Source organism: Mercenaria mercenaria, unplaced genomic scaffold (genome assembly GCF_021730395.1).
Source record: "Mercenaria mercenaria strain notata unplaced genomic scaffold, MADL_Memer_1 contig_3210, whole genome shotgun sequence".
NCBI classification, from domain to species: Eukaryota; Metazoa; Mollusca; class Bivalvia; order Venerida; family Veneridae; genus Mercenaria; species Mercenaria mercenaria.
The window spans coordinates 3,911-24,074 of NW_026461330.1; the positions used below are offsets into that span (position 1 = coordinate 3,911).

The window sequence follows — 20,164 nt, forward strand, 5'->3', positions numbered from 1 at the left end:
TTTTTCTCCCAAATATAACTTCCATTATGCTGCAAACTTATGAACAGATGTATTGTTGTCCCCACTTTGGAGATATAGAAACTGTTGGTGTCCGTCCTTCGTGTCCATAAGGAATTTTAAAATTACTTTGCAGAAATGATCCCCATAATGAGATAATGAGATAAAATGTAGCATGCGAGCCTAGGCAACTATCTCAAGGTAGCACATGGGAAGCAAAGGTAAAAACATTTATTTCTTATCCGGTCCATAACTCAGACAGTAATCACGAAATAGCTTGGTGCAATGAGAAGTGAGACGAGGGTTTTCGCGTATGACAAAGGCCTTAACTCTAAGGTCATCAAGAAATTAATTGACAGCAATGTTTCCTTTAATTAGACGATATCTCGCGCGCAAGACCCGGACCCAACATTCAAGGTCAAGGTTACACTTATAGGTCAAAAATTAACAATGTCATTTTTTGGTATCCGGTCCATAGCTCTGCCAATCATCAAGCAATTACTTTATAAAATTGTTTACTATAGGTAGAAAACATGTCGCGCGAGAGAACCAGACCCAAGCGCCAAGGTCAAAGTCACTCTTAGAGGTAAAATGTTAACAGGGCCTATTCCGTTTCTGCAAATTATCAAAGGATTTTGAAATTATCTAGCACAAATGTTTCCCATAATGAGATGGCATGTCGCGCGCACGATCAAGACCTAGCTCTTGTAGGGTCTATTTATTGTAAGGTCAATTATTCGGCCACCCATCAAGGCATTTCTCATAATGAGACGTGTCGCGCGCAAGACCCAGACCCCAAGCCCCAAGTCAATGTCAATCTTGGAGACCAAAGGTTAACAATAACCTTTCCTTAATTTCGCCACTCTTCAAGGGATTTCAAAGTAACTTCGCACAAATGTTGTCCATAATGAAATGACGTGCCACACTAGAGACAATAGTCATTCGAACTCTGTGATAACAGGCAATTATCAACTAAAATTTTCTCTCAACCTTGTAAGATAGATGTACCATTGGAAGGGCTTCGAAAACAATTTATTTGCATTTTATCTTTTCAAAACAACTTTGAATATCCTGATAGTTAGTTTCGGTCTGCTTATTGCAAGCAGTCAATAATTGTATTGAACTCTTTGCCTGTTTTGATAATTTTAGCTTTAACTCTCAGCTCAGTCTCGCCAAATGTTATTGTAATTTCTGTAAGTTTATCTTCCAGTGTATCTCCCTCTGGATGGTGAACCACTAGATTGCCAAGTTTTACACAACCAGGGTAGGTTGTAAATTTCGGATCTGGGTCGGCTGCACGAAAAACTGCCACAGCCGAAGAGTTCATGCTAACTGGTATGCCAAATGTACACGCCTCGTGACCAACTCTTACAGTTTCACCAGCACTCACAAATTTCTCAAAAACAGAATTTACCATGGGTTTGCCATTTACGAATGTAATGCGATATGCAGGATATTTTGTTACGTCATAGTTTCGTGTCACGTTGATGCCATATGAGTACTTCATAACCCTAGTTGATATGATAGTTGGTTCATGTCCAAATCTTACAGCCCCTTTGAGAACTGTCAGGCCTGCATCATTTGGTACAATAAATCGCTTATAGTTAATAGCATGTATCATTTTCTCTTGAATATATTTACTTTCGGCAAACCCACCAACTAGTAAAATAGTGTTCACTCCACCCATACTGGGGTCAGAAAGGATTCCTTTAATGTGTCCAATTATATTATCAACCGGTCCGTCAAACCATTGTCTTACAACAGCTGGGTCAATTTTCATCTTGTCTCTTTTGACGACCACACCTTTTCCAGCAAATCTTATAGACAAGGTATCGCCTTCTTCTTCCTCCGATATTTCCTTTAAAGCTGCTGAAATTTTAAAGATAAGAGGTTGCATAGCATCAAATCTAACCGATCTTTTATTGGTTTCGAGTTCTCTAAGGAGATCGAAGAAACTTGCCATATCCTCTGTCTGAAAACGTTCAACTGCCCTATGTCCGAAAATCTGAGCAAGCCACGCAATATAGTTATCGTCAACGTTTGTTCCACCCCAAGGACCACCACTTGCTTTGTGCAGCTCATTCAGTGTACCGTCCGGGCTCATTCCATGGACCGACACATCCACTGTACCACCTTCAATTACAGATGATATATACAATATAGTTTATATTCAGAAGTTATAATTGATATTAACGACTATAACCACACATTATATTCTAATCAATTCCCGTGTTTTTCTAGTTACAGATATTCAAAGTTTATTAATATTTGAATGAATGAACAAACTAAATAATTAACCCTCAACAGGTGCAAGATGATAATATAATGCAAGTTAAAAATGATTTCCTGGTGTTATAAATAAAGTTATATACCATTTTGATACAAAATTATACGCACAAATAAGCTAAACTAAAACAACCATAATGAAAGAATGTTAGCCTGCTGTGTTTTATGTACTGAATAGCATCATGTATTTTATTTTTCTGTCAGATTTTTTAAGGTTTAATTGTCATTAGCCATATAAATAATAAAGAAAAACTATATCTGTATGGAATTAATGTGCCAGACATATTTAATAACTGTTTTCACATTAGATATTACTTACAAAACAAATGCTTATAGATACCTTATAATGAAATCTAATAACTAGCATCCAAGCTGTTCCTTTCACATGTAAAAGAAACAGTTTATTGTTTGTTTTGTAACTGATTGTTTTACCAAAATATTTCGTAAAAATGAAATTACAATAAAGACATAATTGTGAGAAAGTATGTAGTACACATATTAAAAACCATATGCATGTTTTATGCAAGATATGTAAGTGAAGTTATCAAAAGTTTGTTGTCTAGATTTCAAAAGAATCAGAAAAGTTGGTCAACAATAAAGTTTGTTTCTTATTTTGCGCAACAGACAATTAAAAAAGCAAGAATTGTGTCCATAGGACACGAATGCCCCAAAATACTGCGCCATCCTCATGCGGATAGCAGCAACGATATATATCCCCTACAAACACACGTAAATGGAATCAACTAGAAATGTGTCAAAAGGACACGGATGCCCCTGCTATGAGATGTTAGGACGTAGAAGTAAGTGGTTGTCCAATATGTACCTTGGCAACAGACTATTTGGACTGAACCATCAGCAAGAACTTGACCTTTGAGCAAGGGTTCTAAGTATAATCTAGGATCGGACAAGACAAAACGACACCTCGTCTTTTTATGTTGAATGTTTTAACATGTCCTTCCATGTAAACAAAAGGTACATACGGTTCAAGAAAATTGAAATAAAATCTTTGCCCTGTTAGTGTAACAGACTTTTGAGCTTGTGGTCTTGGTTTATATTTAACACATTGCCTTGTCATGATGAATGTTTTTGCAAAATCACTTGGATATTCACCCATGTATACAAAATGTATTAACCAAACGGAAAAAGAGGTAAATTTTTTACTTCTAGGTGTGACATTGATCTTTTGAGGTAATGGTGTATTTCTTACAACGTCATATCGTTTATTTATGGTGAAAAAAAAGCAAGTTGAAAAAGAGGTTTTCAATGAATTATGTATTTTTATTGTGTTTAAAGTCACACCGACACAAGTTTACGTCATAATGCAACTTTCCAACTATGACTGTGGAGGAAGACTTTAAGTGCCCCTCGGGCATTATTCCAAACACGGGCTGGTACATGGCTTAAACCACCGACCTTCCTGAAGCAAGATTGATGGCTTCTTCGCGTGAAAGAATACTACACCAATAGCGAGGTTTCCAACTCCCGGCGGAGAGAGGCTAGTGAATCGAAGTCAGCGGCATTAACCATTCGGTTACGGAAGCCTAAGCTAAATATGTAAAGCCAAACGAACCTCCAAGATCAACTACCATATACTGTGTTCCAGATTCTATAAGAGAAGCCATAGCATCTTCTTTCAAGGTTTGACACCAGACCGAAGCTGCCTCAGGCTATAGTGCTAATCTCAAACGTGCTGTATCAATCCCTGCCTATAGATCATATGATAAAACTAGTGTGAAACTGGTGAGTTTCCAAACAATCAAAAAGTAGAAATTATTGGTATCTTTTTGCTAAACAATAAGTTGTGCCAACGAATCACTGGTGTAGTTACAGTTAATGACGACACAGGAACATGTCTTTGGCTGTACATGTCAAACTTCAAAATTGAAAATGAAAGCGTACAACTTGGAGATTTAAGGATGAAACTGTAGACATAATAGAACGGTAATGCATTCCTTTCATGAAAGTATTAGAGTTATACATGGTTGATTAACTAAAAGACGTATTAAAATAATATAATTGGCAACTTGTTCATTGTTTTCAGATGGTCTGGCTTGTTTATCTCGACGTATTCGGCTATTTTTGTTGAATGAAATTGTTGATAAGTACAAATATAACGTTGTTACCTCTACTGCAGCTTCTCTCATAAACTGTTTAGCACGATCATCCCAGATTGCCGGTACTGTTAGAACATACTGAATATCTGTCTCTTGCACACCTGTAACTTGCTTGTCCAGCTGAGACAGAAAATGCTTCTTTAAATAGCGGATCGACATGGCAAATATTGTCATAGCTGGCATTGGATTTCCATTTATATCGTATATGTGTGCTTCCCTGGTAAGTTTCTGAAAACGACATCTTGAGATTTTAAACAATAGCAGTTTAAAATTATGTCATGTGTGTTCAACAAAAAATTAATATATCACATTTCTCTACTGGTCCACTATAAACGCCATATGTATTGAGCTCAATGGCAACTTATTTCCACGTCGGTGTTTAAAGAAAAGAAAAATGCATAAATGCCCTTCTGTTGAACTCTACAATGATATCTGATATTATTTTGAATCATTCGACCTACACATATGATCATGACAACATTCAGTAAATGCTGTAATACCTTGTTTAATTATATCGATATACCTTTTGTTCATACAGTAACATTTTAAACCGTCTGAACAGCAACCAGCCGGCATGATTTTCGTCAAAGGCAAGCTCAGAGTACTTATTCTCGGCTTCATATCCAAAAGAATCGAACTGTTTATTTGGACTCAACAGCACACAGGTTGGTGTCTTTAGAGAGACCAGCTTCTCTGAACCTGTAGACGACACGCGTATATTTATCTTTATTTATTGGAAAACATGCTTCAGATTATCATAGTGCGTCCACTGTGCGCTGTACTGCAATTTGTTAAAGAATACCTCGACTTTTGCTGGTTCAGATCTGAGCTTATAAACAATATCAAGAAGGCTAGCCCGACACTGCAATATATGCATTATTTTCACCACAAATGAGACACATTATACAAGATTGTGACAGACAGTATCGCACATTGTCATGCGAGTACATAAAATGAATACTTCCGTTAATTTGTGTTTAAAGCAAAAATCCATCACTTTAAATCGCAAATTTGTACCAGCGCTTTTAAGACAATGATTTGCATAATTAACACCAGCTGCTATATGTTAACGACTATTTTACGCCAACGCACACAAAGTTATATAAAACGCACTAGTTTGAGGGAGAACTTGAAATATTTGTTTCTGATATAATCTGTTACCTGCGATCCAGTTCTGGTTTGTTTGTACTTTTAACGGCTCATTTCTAAAGGAAAATGCATAGCCGCTATAGGTAGTTCCAAAGTCAAAGGCGACAACGAGTAAGTGTGAAGAAGTGGAGTGTCTGTACGCGTCTGCTTTTGCCATCTTCTATGATCTTTAACTGATAAAACAAATAATAAAAATCTCTTGTAGAACGAATTGCCTATAAACAACATAATAGCCTAACAGTGTTTCAGAAATTTGGATTAACTGAATATTGTAAAGTATTTAAGAATCATGTGTGATCATTTGTTGCAAGTCGAGATAATACAAATTAGATCTGTTTTCAAACTTTGTACAATGCTCGTTTTATGAGAAATATGCGAAATCCGGTCTATAATATAACATAAATAACTCATTAATGGTAGTTTTACTTGTCCAGTATAATATTAAATTAAAATTTCGGATACCAGATTACTTCAACCCCTTTTGGAACGCATGTACCTTATTGATACTGAAACTATTATAATAACTAACATGCTAAGTATAATCAATGCACTTAGTCCCTTCTTTTTTCATACATTATAAATTATAATGTTACAACAAAGGCATCGTGCTATGGAGCTTATAGGGCCCGAGCCTCCAATGAAAAGAGCGTAGTTTCGCCTCATGGCCAGTGCGTATCTTTGCATATTGTTTGACAGAAGATCATTTTAAAACTGATCTCCTACTCTGATTCATATGATGAAATTGTTTATTACATTTTATAATGACAGGTAAACAATCAAGGCAAACTTGTAAGGCTAATTTAATTTGAATACTGTTGCCAAATTGCATGAACGCCATTTAAACAATTATTATTATTATTATTATTATTATTATTAAATAAACTCGTTTAGATGAGCAAACAAAGGCAGCCTCTCGGGGACAGTTGCACAACGATTAATATGATTTCTTGCATTTTAGGGAGTTCAGTTCTTGTACTGTTCATATAAAAACTTGGTTATTTAATAAGTTGTTATTTCTAACAAAATTAACATAATATTAATTAACGAAGTGTTCTTGAAACCCTGGTTATCAGAAAAAATTACGTAAGTGCGGGAGGACGGGATGACGGACTTCTGATCAAATACGGTACAGTAACTTCAGATCGATATATTATTACCAAGCTGGTATCAAGCTTTTATAGGTCAAATCATCCTAATCTTGTTTCGTTTCGTTGCCGTTTTATTTAAACCTGCTAATATATAATTTTGTTTGATAATTTTGACATGTTTGTTTGAAAAGAATGATGTATCTAAGTTCAAATTACAGTTTTACAGTATTGAAATCATATTACGCTGCTGTTCTAAGAGAAACTGAATTAGGAGAAAAAGCTTGGTCTGACGATTTTCATTATTTGGAAATTGCTATGCTTACGAAAGCCAATCCCCCGAGTAGATATTCGTCTACAAATGCCAATCTAGGTAAAGTTAAAAAATCTTACTCAAAGGTCAATCAAGAAAATGTAGAGGAGGAGAGTACATGGTTCTGCTCTTTCTATCAAAGAAATAAATGTATGCACAAGGCTAGTCACACACTAATGGTTAAAGGAAAATTAAGATGGGCCAAACATATCTGTGCTACATGTTGGCAAAAAGATCAAAAGAAACTTGAGCATCCAGAAAGTTCAACAGCTTGTCCCTATTCATCAGCTTGACAGTATATGTCCATCGAAATAATTCAAGAAGATAAAGTAGAAGATATTTTCCTTCCAAAATTTTGTTACAATACAAATGCTGAGAAAAATATTCTGGACAAAAAAGTAAATACTTCACACATTTGTGATCACACTGAAACTTGTAAAATCTGTAGAGAAATTAAAACAACCTCAGGTTTTCAGAAAGTAGAAGAAAAAGTTTTGGTACATGAACAGGTTAAGAAATCGGGTAAATTTAACTATGAACAATGTCGGATTAGAGTAAATGAAAAAATTAACACAGACTATTTAAGAACAGTATTAAATAATTTTCAGTATAATGACATATAAGTGTGTGATTTATTAGAATATGGATTTCCCATAGGTTTTACAGGAAATGAAAATTTGCTTCCTGAAACAAAAGAGGTTTGGGTGTATAAAAATTACAAAGGCGCAAAAGAATTTCCAGAGGTTATTAATAAATATTTAGTTAAGGAAATGAAAAATGACGCAATTATAGGACCTTTTTAACAAAACCCTTTTAGTCAAAATTTGTTGATTTCCCCTTTGAATTCTGTACCCAAAAAAGATATTTCAGATAGAAGAATTATTTTAGATTTGAGCAGTAATACCCAGTGTGCAGTTAATGAATTTGTACCAAACGATGAATATTAAGGAGAAGAAGTTGCTTTGATTTATCCAAAGATAGATGATTTGGTAGCACTCATAATTTCAAAAGGTCAAGGTTCATTATTATTTAAAAAAGATCTATCTAGAGCTTATCGACAAATAAATATCTGTCCTTCAAATTACAATCTTGTTGCTTATACTTGGAAAAAACACATCTTTTGCGATACTGTTTTGTCCATGGGTTTGAGAAGTGCTGCATATATCTGTCAAAGGGTCACAAATGCCATTTCATTTATTCTTCTAGGCATGGGAATTGCTGTACTTAATTACTTAGATGATCTTGCAGGTGTTGAACGTAGAGAACATGCAGAGTTTGCCTATTTGACTTTAGGTAAAGTTCTGAAAAATGCTGGTATAGAGGAAGCTGAAAAGAAAAGTAGCCCACCATCGTAAGTCATGTCGTTTTTAGGAGTTTTATTCAATACTTTATCGATGACCATGGAGATAACCCCTGAAAGACTGAATGAAATTAAAAAAAATTGATAGCTTTATGGTTAAATAAAAACATGGCCACATTGAAAGACATTCAGTCATTGTTAGGTAAACTCAACTTTGTTGGAGCTTGCGTTAAACCCAGTAGGATTTTTATTAATTGTTTATTAAACTGGTTACGTCAACTACATGGTACTAACAATTCAGCTCTACATGTTATACCAGAGGAGGTTAAAAAAGATCTTTTGTGGTGGAATGAATTCTTACCTATTTATAATGGAGTTTCATTAATGAATTTAGGGCCTTGGTCAGATCCTGATGAATTTTTTTCCTCCGATGCATGTTTAGATGGAATAGGTGGATTTTGGAATGGAAATTATTTTCATTCTATACTTCCAAGTAAAATTATAGATCAACGGTTACACATAGGAGCACTAGACATGTTAGCACTTATGGTGTGTTTACACATCTGGGGGGAAAATTTCAGACATCAGCGAATTGTAGTTCTCTGTGATAATTTATCAGCCTGCATAGCTATTAATACAGGAAAATCAAAATGCCATTTTACCCAAAGTTGTTTAAGAGAGGTCATATTTGTGATGGCAGTGAATGAGTTTGAATTAAGAGCTCAGCATATTACATCCTCAAAGAATCGTTTGTCAGATCACTTGTCAAGGTGGCATAAAGATGAAAGACATAGAATTGAATTTGAAAAGCTTAATGCAAATTTAAGGCTTGAGGAATATCAGGTTAAAGAATCAGAATTTGAATTTCAAAAGTTATGGTAGTTATCAAATTATGTCATTTCAGAAATGCAAATACACCAGTTAAGAAGTGATCTGAGACATTCCAACAGACAAGCATATGCTGAAGGCTCTAAGAAGAATTTAAGGATTCAGTGGGAATCCTTCTTATTATTCTGTACATATTTTCAGTTGTGTTTTTACCAGTCTCAACAGAGACTTTACAGTTATATGCTCAGTTTTTGAGTAGGACATTTAAATCAGTAGAATCAATAAGAAATTACATAAGTGGAGTAAGGACTATGCATCTTCTGTAAGGAGTTAATATCGACCACATAAATAGCTTTATTTTAAATCTATCGTTAAAAGGAATTTCAAAATTAAAGTTACATCAGGTTAAACAAGCTGAACCAATTACACCAGATATTTTGGAGCAAATATTTGCGGTACTTGATTTTTCAGAAAAAGACAATTTAGTGTATTGGTGCCTGTTTCTATTTGCCTTTTTCCTTCTAGCAAGAAAATCAAATTTAGTACCAACTTTATTAAAAGATATGACAAGTAAAAAATGTTTACACAGAGGTGATGTTGAACTTTCTGATAATAGGTTAATAGTGAAAATGAAATGGTCAAAGACCATTCAGAAAGGAGAAAGGGTTCTAATTACTCCTTTGGTAAAAATTGATAAGTCATGTTTATGTCCAGTATTGGCTTACCAAAAAATGGTAACAGCTGTTCCAAGATCTGAGGAATCGCCCCTTTTTGTATTAAAAAGAGGACAAATTGTTACATACAATATGTATTTAAGAAAACTGAGATCTTTAATAAAACAGATAGGACTACCTCCTAACGATTTCTCCACACATTCTTTCAGAAGAGGGTTTGCCACTCTAGCTTTCAGGTTAAACTGACCATCTGACCTGATTCAATTAATGGGGGATTGGCAATCCGATGCTTACAAAAAATATTTACAATATTCGCTGTCTGATAAAGTGAAAGTAGCTGAATTAATAAGCAGTAAGCTGTCCAGTAAAACCTAAGTTCAAGAAGGTACATTGATGATTAATGGTATTATTACATAAACATTCCCTGGTGATTCGTCTTAACAGAGAACTGCATGCATATATGTTTTGCCTTCAGTCGGATGTTTAGACTGACTGGGCAAAAAGACATGCAGATGTCGACAAGAGATGTTTATGTATTAAACTTTAATCGTAGAAATTTAGACAGGTATAAATATTTTCTGCTATCATATTCTTGAGGATCTGGTTTTAGAATTTACTTTGTGAAAATAGGTTTAGAGTTTCAAGACAGAAATAAGTTTGTATAAGAAGTAATATTTTAAATAATTAGCTTTTCATAAAGTGTTGAAATATATATGTTGTAAATAGTTTCCTGTTATCGCTATCAATGATAATGGTAATGTAGTATATGAGCAAATATGAAACAGATAATAAAGTCACACTAAATTAAGTTATATATATATATTTATATATTAAATAAAAATCAAAGTATATGTGTGACATTTAGAAATATTCTTTATTTTTCAGAATACAGAAAAGTAGTTATTGTTGGAGATTCCATAATTAAACATTTGCCACCGTTGGAGGGAGTTGAAGTTTACGCATTTCCAGGCGCTACCATAGGGAAGTTACAACACCTTGTTAACACCATGAGAATCCCTTTACATCAATTAAACTATGTGATTTTTCATGTTGGTACCAATAATATTGGTAAGGGTTTTTCGGTTTCACACATGTGCTCTGATATGGTGAATCTCATATCGCAATGTCGTAAAATATCTGCTAGGATTCATATCATTATTTCTTCTATACTCCCTCGACCGACAATGAAATCACTGATGAAAGAACAAGAGATCACAGAGTGATCTTGGCGCCCACCAATGTGCCATTTTTGAGTGTTCAAAATTTCAAGACTTAATGACTAGCTCAAGGTCAAATTTCATTTCCGCACACAACACTGTGCATGTGGTACAAATTCGAAAGATGTAGCTTGAGAAATGTGAAAGTATGTCACTAGATCAATTTCAAGGACAAAGTTCTTTGTACACAAAACTATGCATGTGCATCAAGTTTGAAGGCTGCAGTTTGAGAAATTTGGAAGTAGGTCACTAGGTCAATCTTAAGGTCAAAGTTTATTTCGGTACACAAAACTATGCAAGTGGTCCAAATTTGAAGGCTGTAGCTTGAGAAATGTGAAAGTAGGTCACTAGGTCAAAATCAAGGTCAAATTTCACTTCACAACACAAATCTATGCATGTGGTCCAAATTTGAAGCCTGTATCTTCAAAAATGTGAAAGTAGGTCACTAGGTCAATGTCAAGTTCAAAGTTTGTTTTGGTACACAATCCTATGCATGTGGTCTAAATTTGAAGCCTGTAGCTACAGAAATGTGAAAGTAGGTCACTAGGTCAATCTTAAGGTCAAAGTTCATTTCGGTACACAAAACTATGCAAGTGGTCCGAATTTGAAGGCTGTAGCTTGAGAAATGTGAAAGTAGGTCACTAGGTCAAAATCAAGGTCAAATTTTATTTCGAAATACAGAACTATGCATGTGGTCCAAATTTGAAGCCTGTACCTTCAAAAATGTGAAAGTAGGTCACTAGGTCAATGTCAAGGTCAAAGTTTTTTTCAGTGCACAAAACTATGCATGTGGTCCAAATTTGAAGGTTGTAGCTATAGAAATGCGAAAGTAGGTCACTAGGTCAAAATCAAGGTCAACTCATGTCAAGGTTCATCTAGCCACTCAAAACCATACATGTGGTCCAAATTTGAAGTAGGTTATTGACAAGAAGTTTTTAAAAGCTTTTCCCTATATATGTCTATATGAACCATGTGACACCCAGGGCGGGGCCATATTTGACCCTAGGGGGATAATTTTAACAAACTTGGTAGAGAACCACTAGATGGTGCTACATTACAAATATCAAAGCCCTAGGCTTTGTGGTTTGGACAAGAAGATTTTCAAAGTTTTTCCCTATATAAGTCTATGTAAACCATGTGACCCCCGGGGCGGGGCCATATTTGACCCTAGGGGGTAATTTGAACAAACTTAGTAGAAGACCACTAGATGATGTCACATACAAAATATCAAAGCCCTAGGCCCTGTGGTTTTGGACAAGAGGTTTTACAAAGTTTTTCCCTATATAAGTCTATATAAACCATGTGACCCCCGGGGCGGGGCCATATTAGACCCATGAGAAATAATTTGAATCTTCTTGGTAGAGGATCACTAGATGATGCTTCATACCAAATATCAAAGCCCTAGGCTCTGTGGTTTTGGACAAGAAGATTTTAAAAGTTTTTCCCTATATAAATCTATGTAAATTATAGAAATAAACAAAGGGCCATAACTTACTAAAAAATTGTTGAACCAGTCTGATTTTCAGGGGGACACAACTAGGGTACCAATACATCATTCTGACAAAGTTTGGTCAAAATCCCCCTGGTAGTTTCTGAGGAGATGCGATAACGAGAAATTGTTAACGGAAGGACGGACGGAAGGACGCCGGACCACGGACGCAGAGTGATTTGAATAGCCCACCATCTGATGATGGTGGGCTAATAAAACAATTTAACGCTAAAGTTGAAAAAGTTTAATCAATTGATCTTGGGGTAAAGTTCATCAAATCATACAGACCATTTTGTTTTAAAGGAGAGATCAAAAGATATCTGTTTGCCAGATTAGACGGTGGTTTACATTTGAACAATGAAGGTTCAAATCGTTTAGCACATTTTTTTCATCGAGTTATCTCGACTCTCAATTATTAAAAGGAGTTCATCAGTGATTATTTATTTTTGTATAACTCATGCAGTCATAGTAAATAAGTTTTATATTAATACAGTAAAATACTTACTTTTACAGTGACTATTTAAAGAGAAGGTCACAGTTATTATCAGTTAAAGGTAGGACTTGGAAGTTAAAGTTATGAATGTTCTCGGTTGTTAATTTGCTGTCATTAAATTAATGTTAGGCAAAGTGATATAACAATGTTAAGTTAGAAATAGTATCTAATTTATATAGCAACATTAAGTGTAGGTTGTTTTTTTTTGAATAATTCTTTTTGCTTTCATATAAGAAATTCAATTAGGTTTTAGTAAATAAATGATTTAGATATCACTTTGCCTTATACATGTTATAACTTGCAAATTGTTCAATTAATAACGGTTTCCTTTATGTCAGTTTACTTTTTGTTGTACAATTGCTTGTTTTATTACTATTCTTTTGCTTGGCATAGTTTTAATTTACATTGCTAACATTATGATGCTTTGTTTTGCTTATAATTTGTTGTACATTTTGCTTGCATTATTATCATTCATTTGCTTTGTATTGTTCATTTGCTTAACAATCTCATTTGACTTTAAGCGCTTATATGCTTTGGCTTATATTTTGCTTTGGTTGTCATAGGGTTGGCGGTTTGAATTATATTGTGTGATATATACATTAATTTACTCTGAATTGATACGGCCAGTGTGATGACAATAAATATATTATATATTAAATAATAGTTTTAATTATTCTTTCAAATTGGAGTTTAATTGGACTATTTTAATCCTGATTAAAATATTTAATTATACGAACAAATTTATACTTCATTCAGGTAATAGTTAATTTGGTGGTCTCTTACCTTGTTTATAGATTACAAATTCATCGATTGGATTAACTCAATATATGTATCAGATTATCTCATTGGTTATCGATTCTTATATATCGGAAATTTCAAACTTCACCGGTTACTGTTTTTCTTTGTTTGGTCGTGTCAACATGTAATTTTAAAACAACCCACCCTCCCTCCGCCAACTAATTTGCTTATGTCATTATGTCATACCTTGTTTCTTTTACATTTATATATTAATGATACATATATTTACAATAAATGTATAATGACATTTGATTATAAAGGTATTAAGCATTTAATATAATTATACCTTTATCATATCATAAAATGATGAATATTGTTGTATTCCATCAAGTCATTTGTATATATTTCTAATTGAAATATTATTTGATAATATATATAACGTATATTTTGCATATTGTTTCATAAATTGTAATGTTTATACATAGTTCACACTCTTGTTCTTGAAGTCATTCTTATAAAATGTTTATAATGTATTTCACAAACATACTCAATGGTTGAATATGAATGAAAGAATTAAGATATTATTGCCTTAGATTGTATAGCGTTAGTAATAGTATTTATTTTTTATTTATTCTTTTATTTACGTCTCATCTGTATACATCATATACATATAACATAGACAATTATTTAACAAATAAAAAGTACACAGCCGCTCTATACAGAGCTACAAGAGACAATGCATAATTAAAACCTATCAGTCAATTTAAAACTATTAACACAATGTTAATAAAATACCTAGAATTAAAATACACATAAAATACGAATAGTCGAGCTAAAAAGAGACATTAAGCTATATGTCTTATTCCAAAACCTTAAGTTTGAAAGCCGAACTGAATGTCTACGGTCTCCGGCTTATGCCAAAATGTAACATATCAATAACCCCACAAAATGTTGAATTGTATACCTAAACAGTAACGCTCGATTTTTCTCAATGTTAGACTATGAATAGAATTGAGCCAAGAGATGTGGCTCAACTCAATAAAATAAATATTAAATTTTGTCAGAAATTATAACGAAAGGGAATTTCAAAATAGGTATGGGACACAACTGCCACAAATCAACACATACATTTAATTATGTGAATTGATTCATTTGGTATAAACTAAGACATAAAATAACTGATTTAAGTTACAGGTAAAAAAAAAAAAAAAAAAAAAAAGCTCAAGAAAACAAAGATATTAGACCTGATACTGAGTTAAAAAGGGGCATCACTCTGACAAAATAAAAATCACAGTTAAAAGGGATGATTCCCCTTGAGAAGACCAGATATAAAGTAACTATTACAGGTTTCAAGTCAGAAGCTTAGATAGTAAAAGAGACACTGATTTCATCGAAACTTTAATCAACACACCGGAGATGCAGACGCCGGAATGAGTGTAACAGCTCTACTTTTTCTGTGAAAAGTCGAGCTAACAGTATGAAATAACACATATATCTTAAAGGCTCCTAATGATTATAGTAATAATCTAAAAAAGCCCTTTTATTTACATAGGACTGATGCCCTTCTTGTTAAAATACTATGGCAGGTTTTGGCAACCACACGAACAAGCCCTTGGTTGGAAAATAAGAATTTCAACTTATCACAATCCGACATTAACATGAAAGCATTGTTTAGACTACTGGCTTTAGCAAACAGTTCAGCTCTAAAATCGCTATACATATCACAGTGAAGTATCACATGCTTTTCTGACTCTACACTGTTACAAAATAGACACTGCCTGTCCTCATATCTTAAACCTTCATATCTACCAGTTTCTATCCTTAAAGGCGCAACGCCACACCTAAACTTACAAAGAGCAGATCTGTGTCTTATTGGCAATATCAGTGAACAATACTGTTCTGTTACAAAATCCATTTTGAAAGTACAGTAAGTGCGTAGTTTGTTACCACCATTTCTTGACGGGCCAATATTACAATTGATTTTGTTATACCATTCTTGTTTAAATACATTCATTGCTGATACACGTACCTTACTTACTACAGAATTCGAAATTGGAATATTGATATCAATGTTTTGAAACCCAAAACTATTCAATTTATCATATGCAAAATAAAACCAATTTTTACATCTGTTACTCGCCAATCCTGCCGCCCAAAGCGCTACTCCCTTATTAACACGTGATTCATTGGTACGAGACAAACGAGCTAACTGACGGGATACAGTTACTGCTTGGCGGACCGAAGGTGGCTCCCAAGCCAACTCGCCATACAAAGCCATAGTAGGTGTATATTTGCCCGAACCCAGAAAAAAGCGCATTGCTCTATTCTGTACAGCTTCTATACAGGAGTAAACTTTGTTGCCCCAAATACATGCACCGTAGTCTATAACTGGCCATACCAATGAATCATATAGTTTTCTGAATACATTGTGTGGGAAGCCGCCAGCTAACTTGGATTTGGCTATAAGTAAACCGAGCGCTCGACTAGCACTTTGAGCCACAGCTTTGGCAGTAACGTTATAATCTAAGAATTCACTTAAAACAATACCTAAATATGTATATTTGTCTACAACTGATAATTCTTTATCACCACACATAAACTTCACATTTGTTTTCAATATTGAAGGTTTTCTGAAATGAACTATATTGCTTTTAAGTTCATTTATGACCATATCATTATTACCACACCAATCATATAAACCATTTAAAAGTATTTGCAAGTCACTGGCTGTTTCAGACAACAGGACGATATCATCCGCATACAACAAGATGCAAACTCTTTCACCATTTACGGATATACCAACATTTAATGATTTAATGTATACAGCAAGGTCATTCACATACATGTTGAATAATAGAGGGGAAAGAATACACCCCTGACGTAAACCACATGTAACATTAAACCAATCAGTGTGCAATCTGTTTACCCGTACACAAGAATAGGTGGATGAATACAATGATCTGATACTGGTAAAGAGTTTCCCATTTACCCCTAAATCAGAAAGACGTTGCCAAAGTTTCTGACGATAAATCGAATCGTACGCTTTACGGAAGTCTATAAATGCACAGAAGGTAGACTTGCCTAATGTTTTACGAGTATCAATAACAGATGTAAGTGAAGAAATCTGATCGATCGTACTTCGCTTCTTTCGAAAACCATTCTGTTCATCCACTATCTTGTCATTATCATTACACCATTTTGTCAGTCTTTCATTCAGAATGAAACAGTACATCTTATACATAGATGGAGCTAGTGCTATACCTCTATATGATAGTGGATCCCTAGGATCCAAGGATGCTGACTTCGGTATTGGATTTATTATGCATTTACTCCACACAGAAGGCACAACGCCTGAGCTAAAACATACATTGAATTCACGTTATATAAATTGTAAAGGCGGTTTGAATTATATTGTGTGATATATACATTAATTTACTCTGAATTGATACGACCAGTGTGATTACAATAAATATATTATATATTAAATAATAGTTTTAATTATTCTTTCTAATTGGAGTTTAATTTTGCTCCTTTGTTCCCTTTTGTTGTTTTTGGCGTTTCACCTTTGCTACTATTTTTTCTTTTTCTGTTCTTTTTTACTCCCATATCAATTTATATCCACATGTGCATTATATTCCAAACACATACATATAAAAATCGTTACTGTATTCTATCTATAAATTACTTTAAATCCAACTTTTTCGAGAGCTATTCAACAATACGTCTACCCACTATTTACTGACCTTGACCTTTTATATATTATATCTGTGATGTGTTAAGAGTTAGCTGCAGCTGTTTACAATAAATTGTCGCTTGACACAAGTAAATCGATACTTGCTTTTATTTTTTTATGGATTGTACATTAGGCGTAAAAAATAATTGTTTGTTTCCGGTATCCCGTCCTACCCTAAATTTTTGGCCCGACCCTAAATGTTTTATGACCTTGGAGAATATTTTTTTCAACTTGTTAACAAAAAGTTGCAAAACTGCACTTTTTATGCTTTAAGGTTCATGTAGTGTTTAAGACTGCCCCTCGGGTGAATTTTCGTTTCTTGTTTTGAGACCTCATAGGCCTTTTGTTTTTCATATATTGTATACCAAACTGTTCAGAAAGAGTAGAAGTGTCATTCAAGAGAGGTTGTTTTGTTCGGTACAATAATATTTCTCTTATATCACATGTACTTTGCTTGTCCACATTCTATTTTGTAAAAAAATATCAAACTTCCTTTTCAAAAAATATTTTTGACATTAGGTCTATACTTATTGTGTGCCTAACATATTTCGACGGGTACTCCCAGTGTTAAAATTGCTACAATACATCTACATTTCAAAAAGTTGCAAAAATTGCGAAACGAAAGTGAAAATAGAGCTGTCAAAATGACAAAATACTCCTATATTTCAGAAAATATGTAAGTTAACTGTATTCCAATACTGGGAATAGCTAGATAAATATGTTAGAGACACAAACAAAACATATTTAAAGAAAAAATACTTTTGAAAAAGAAGTTTGATATTTTGTACAAAACAGAACTGTGACGATCGAAATACATGTAATTTTTGACAAAATACTTATTCTCAAAGAAGCTTACCTTTGTATATTTAGTATTCCCTACTTCTTCTGAAAAACCCAGGGTATTTATAATAAATAGTAACGGTCTTTGAAGAATAAATTTCCAAAATCAAAATTCACCTGAGGGGTGGTCTCCAAACAATTTACATGAACCTGAAACATGGTATGTGATGTTACAAATTAACTTACTGATGCTCTAAAGGCATAACCACTTATTTGTATTTATTTTTTGACACAAAAATAATTTCCGAAAAGTCTCGCTTAATAAAAAATAAATCAAAAAAAAAAATATTTCCGACCTACCTACCCTAACTTCTGTAGCATGTTACCGGAAACCCAAAGAATTTTTAGGCCTTATTATGATAGATTATAAAATGAAAAATACAAGGTAGCCAAATAAGGTCTTCATGGTTTTACAATGACTGGAACTTAAACGAAAACGAAAGTAGTATCTGTATTCGTTCTTTAATTATTTCAAGAACATATACGGCAAATAAAAGGAAGATTTGTGCCTAAATGTGCAATTGCTCTTTTGATATTCATGAATGATAAAAATCACCATACTAACCTAGTTAAACGGTGTACTTTCGATTTCGATACATGGATTGAATAACATAGACCAAGAACGATATTATGTCCATAATTGTTTCACATTCATTAAATAGTATGTAAATAGTCTAAACGTTTGCAAACCAACTCAAATTTAGATTCCAACAACTTCATGTAACATTAAAAAGATAGCGTAGAAGCAGACCTTCACATTCAGTTCATTTTACTTCCTTGTTCATAAACGAAAACTTAAAATAGTTTTAACAGGTGGATATCCAATATCAAGATTGTCACGTGATTTATCTTTACTGGCACTGTGTTCATTGGCAGACAAACCGTAAACGATGGTATGGTGGCTGATTTTTGCTAACGTGGTCTTTTCGTTTTAATCTTTGTCTCTTGTGCTAAAACAGTTATTTTGGTAAGCCCAGATATTCAAGTATATTTTAAAAATATACATGACCACTATTCTATCGCAAATGACACTTATTAAACGATATTTAAAAAGTTGGTTGAATTATTTGTTTCTTTCTTTGCAACATTTTTATTGTATACTCTTTGAAAAATGTAAATTAGTGGAATCTATTGGTGACTTTGATTACATTTCACCTCGCCTTTTCATTATTTTAATGCAAGTGATTCGAAAATCAGTTTTGTAAAGCAATCAAAGTCTAATTGTAAGATGATAACATTTCTACAGAATGTTTAGCCACCTGCTAATTTCTACAGCCATAAAGCGGCAATATCGAGGAAAACTACTAGTATATCGAACTGACAGCTTACTTTTGTAACAGGGTCAGTTTTCTATCAAAACTGAGATTCGATAAGGGAGACAACTCCGTCAACCTTGTCCAACCTTGTATCTCTAACCTGTCAAGAGTTAACTCTTTTACCGCGGTTTAATAGTGATTTTTTTCAATTGACCTGTGACCTCTTTGGAAAAAGTGGAGAGTCAGCCATTTTAGTCTTTGTTGTACCTGTTGTCAGAAAATGTATCTCCAATGGTTTGTATTTGTCTTGTTGTTGCTTATTGGCGGATTTATAGTAAAAGGAATTAAATCTTTGTATTAGGTTCACTTTGAGTTTAGTAACTTTGGAATTATGATTGATAAAGAAGTGAGTTTCAGACTGACACTTGTATTTCTGCAATCACATTTCTCTCTTTTATTCACTGCTAACACTTAACTTTGCAGTATCAAGTAACAGTCACTGGTGTGAATGAAGTTTGTATGAGATCTGTGCTGTTACAGATCATTCATCTCATAGATGATAAGTTATAAGATGTGATATGTGCTATGTGTTATGTGTAACTATATGTGTTAATAAGTATTCTATACGTTATAGGACAAATATGTTATTCAG

General features: G+C 33.7%; 2 protein-coding genes across 2 annotated transcripts; both read right to left on the reverse strand.

Moving 5' to 3' along the window:
- Nucleotides 1-562: 562 nt before the first annotated feature.
- On the reverse strand, nt 563-19,018 carry LOC128552839 (heat shock 70 kDa protein 12B-like). Its single transcript, XM_053533899.1, has 6 exons — nt 18,822-19,018; nt 5,559-5,719; nt 4,921-5,096; nt 4,407-4,625; nt 3,854-3,989; nt 563-2,130 (listed from the first exon to the last, which is right to left on the reverse strand). The coding sequence occupies exons 2-5, from the start codon at nt 5,701-5,703 to the stop codon at nt 3,951-3,953; spliced, it is 579 nt and encodes a 192-aa protein (XP_053389874.1). The 5' UTR covers nt 5,704-5,719; nt 18,822-19,018; the 3' UTR covers nt 563-2,130; nt 3,854-3,950.
- Nucleotides 1,091-3,905, reverse strand: LOC128552838 (heat shock 70 kDa protein 12A-like). The gene is made up of 2 exons (XM_053533898.1): nt 3,854-3,905; nt 1,091-2,130 (listed from the first exon to the last, which is right to left on the reverse strand). Exons 1-2 carry the CDS (start codon nt 3,903-3,905, stop codon nt 1,091-1,093), a joined length of 1,092 nt encoding a protein of 363 aa, XP_053389873.1.
- Nucleotides 19,019-20,164: the final 1,146 nt, after the last annotated feature.

What these genes read in the sequence shown, in the direction of transcription:
- LOC128552838 (XM_053533898.1), bottom strand. Translation starts at nt 3,905, where the DNA reads ATGGCTTCTCTTATAGAATCTGGAACACAGTATATGGTAGTTGATCTT. An exon ending in TATGGTAGTTGATCTTGGAG is followed by an intron (nt 2,131 to 3,853) that starts GTTCGTTTGGCT and finishes CTGTAATTGAAG; the next exon opens with GTGGTACAGTGGATGTGTCG.
- LOC128552839 (XM_053533899.1), bottom strand. Translation starts at nt 5,703, where the DNA reads ATGGCAAAAGCAGACGCGTACAGACACTCCACTTCTTCACACTTACTC. An exon ending in AAACCAGAACTGGATCGCAG is followed by an intron (nt 5,097 to 5,558) that starts GTAACAGATTAT and finishes TGTCGTCTACAG; the next exon opens with GTTCAGAGAAGCTGGTCTCT. An exon ending in TGTTACTGTATGAACAAAAG is followed by an intron (nt 4,626 to 4,920) that starts GTATATCGATAT and finishes TGTCGTTTTCAG; the next exon opens with AAACTTACCAGGGAAGCACA.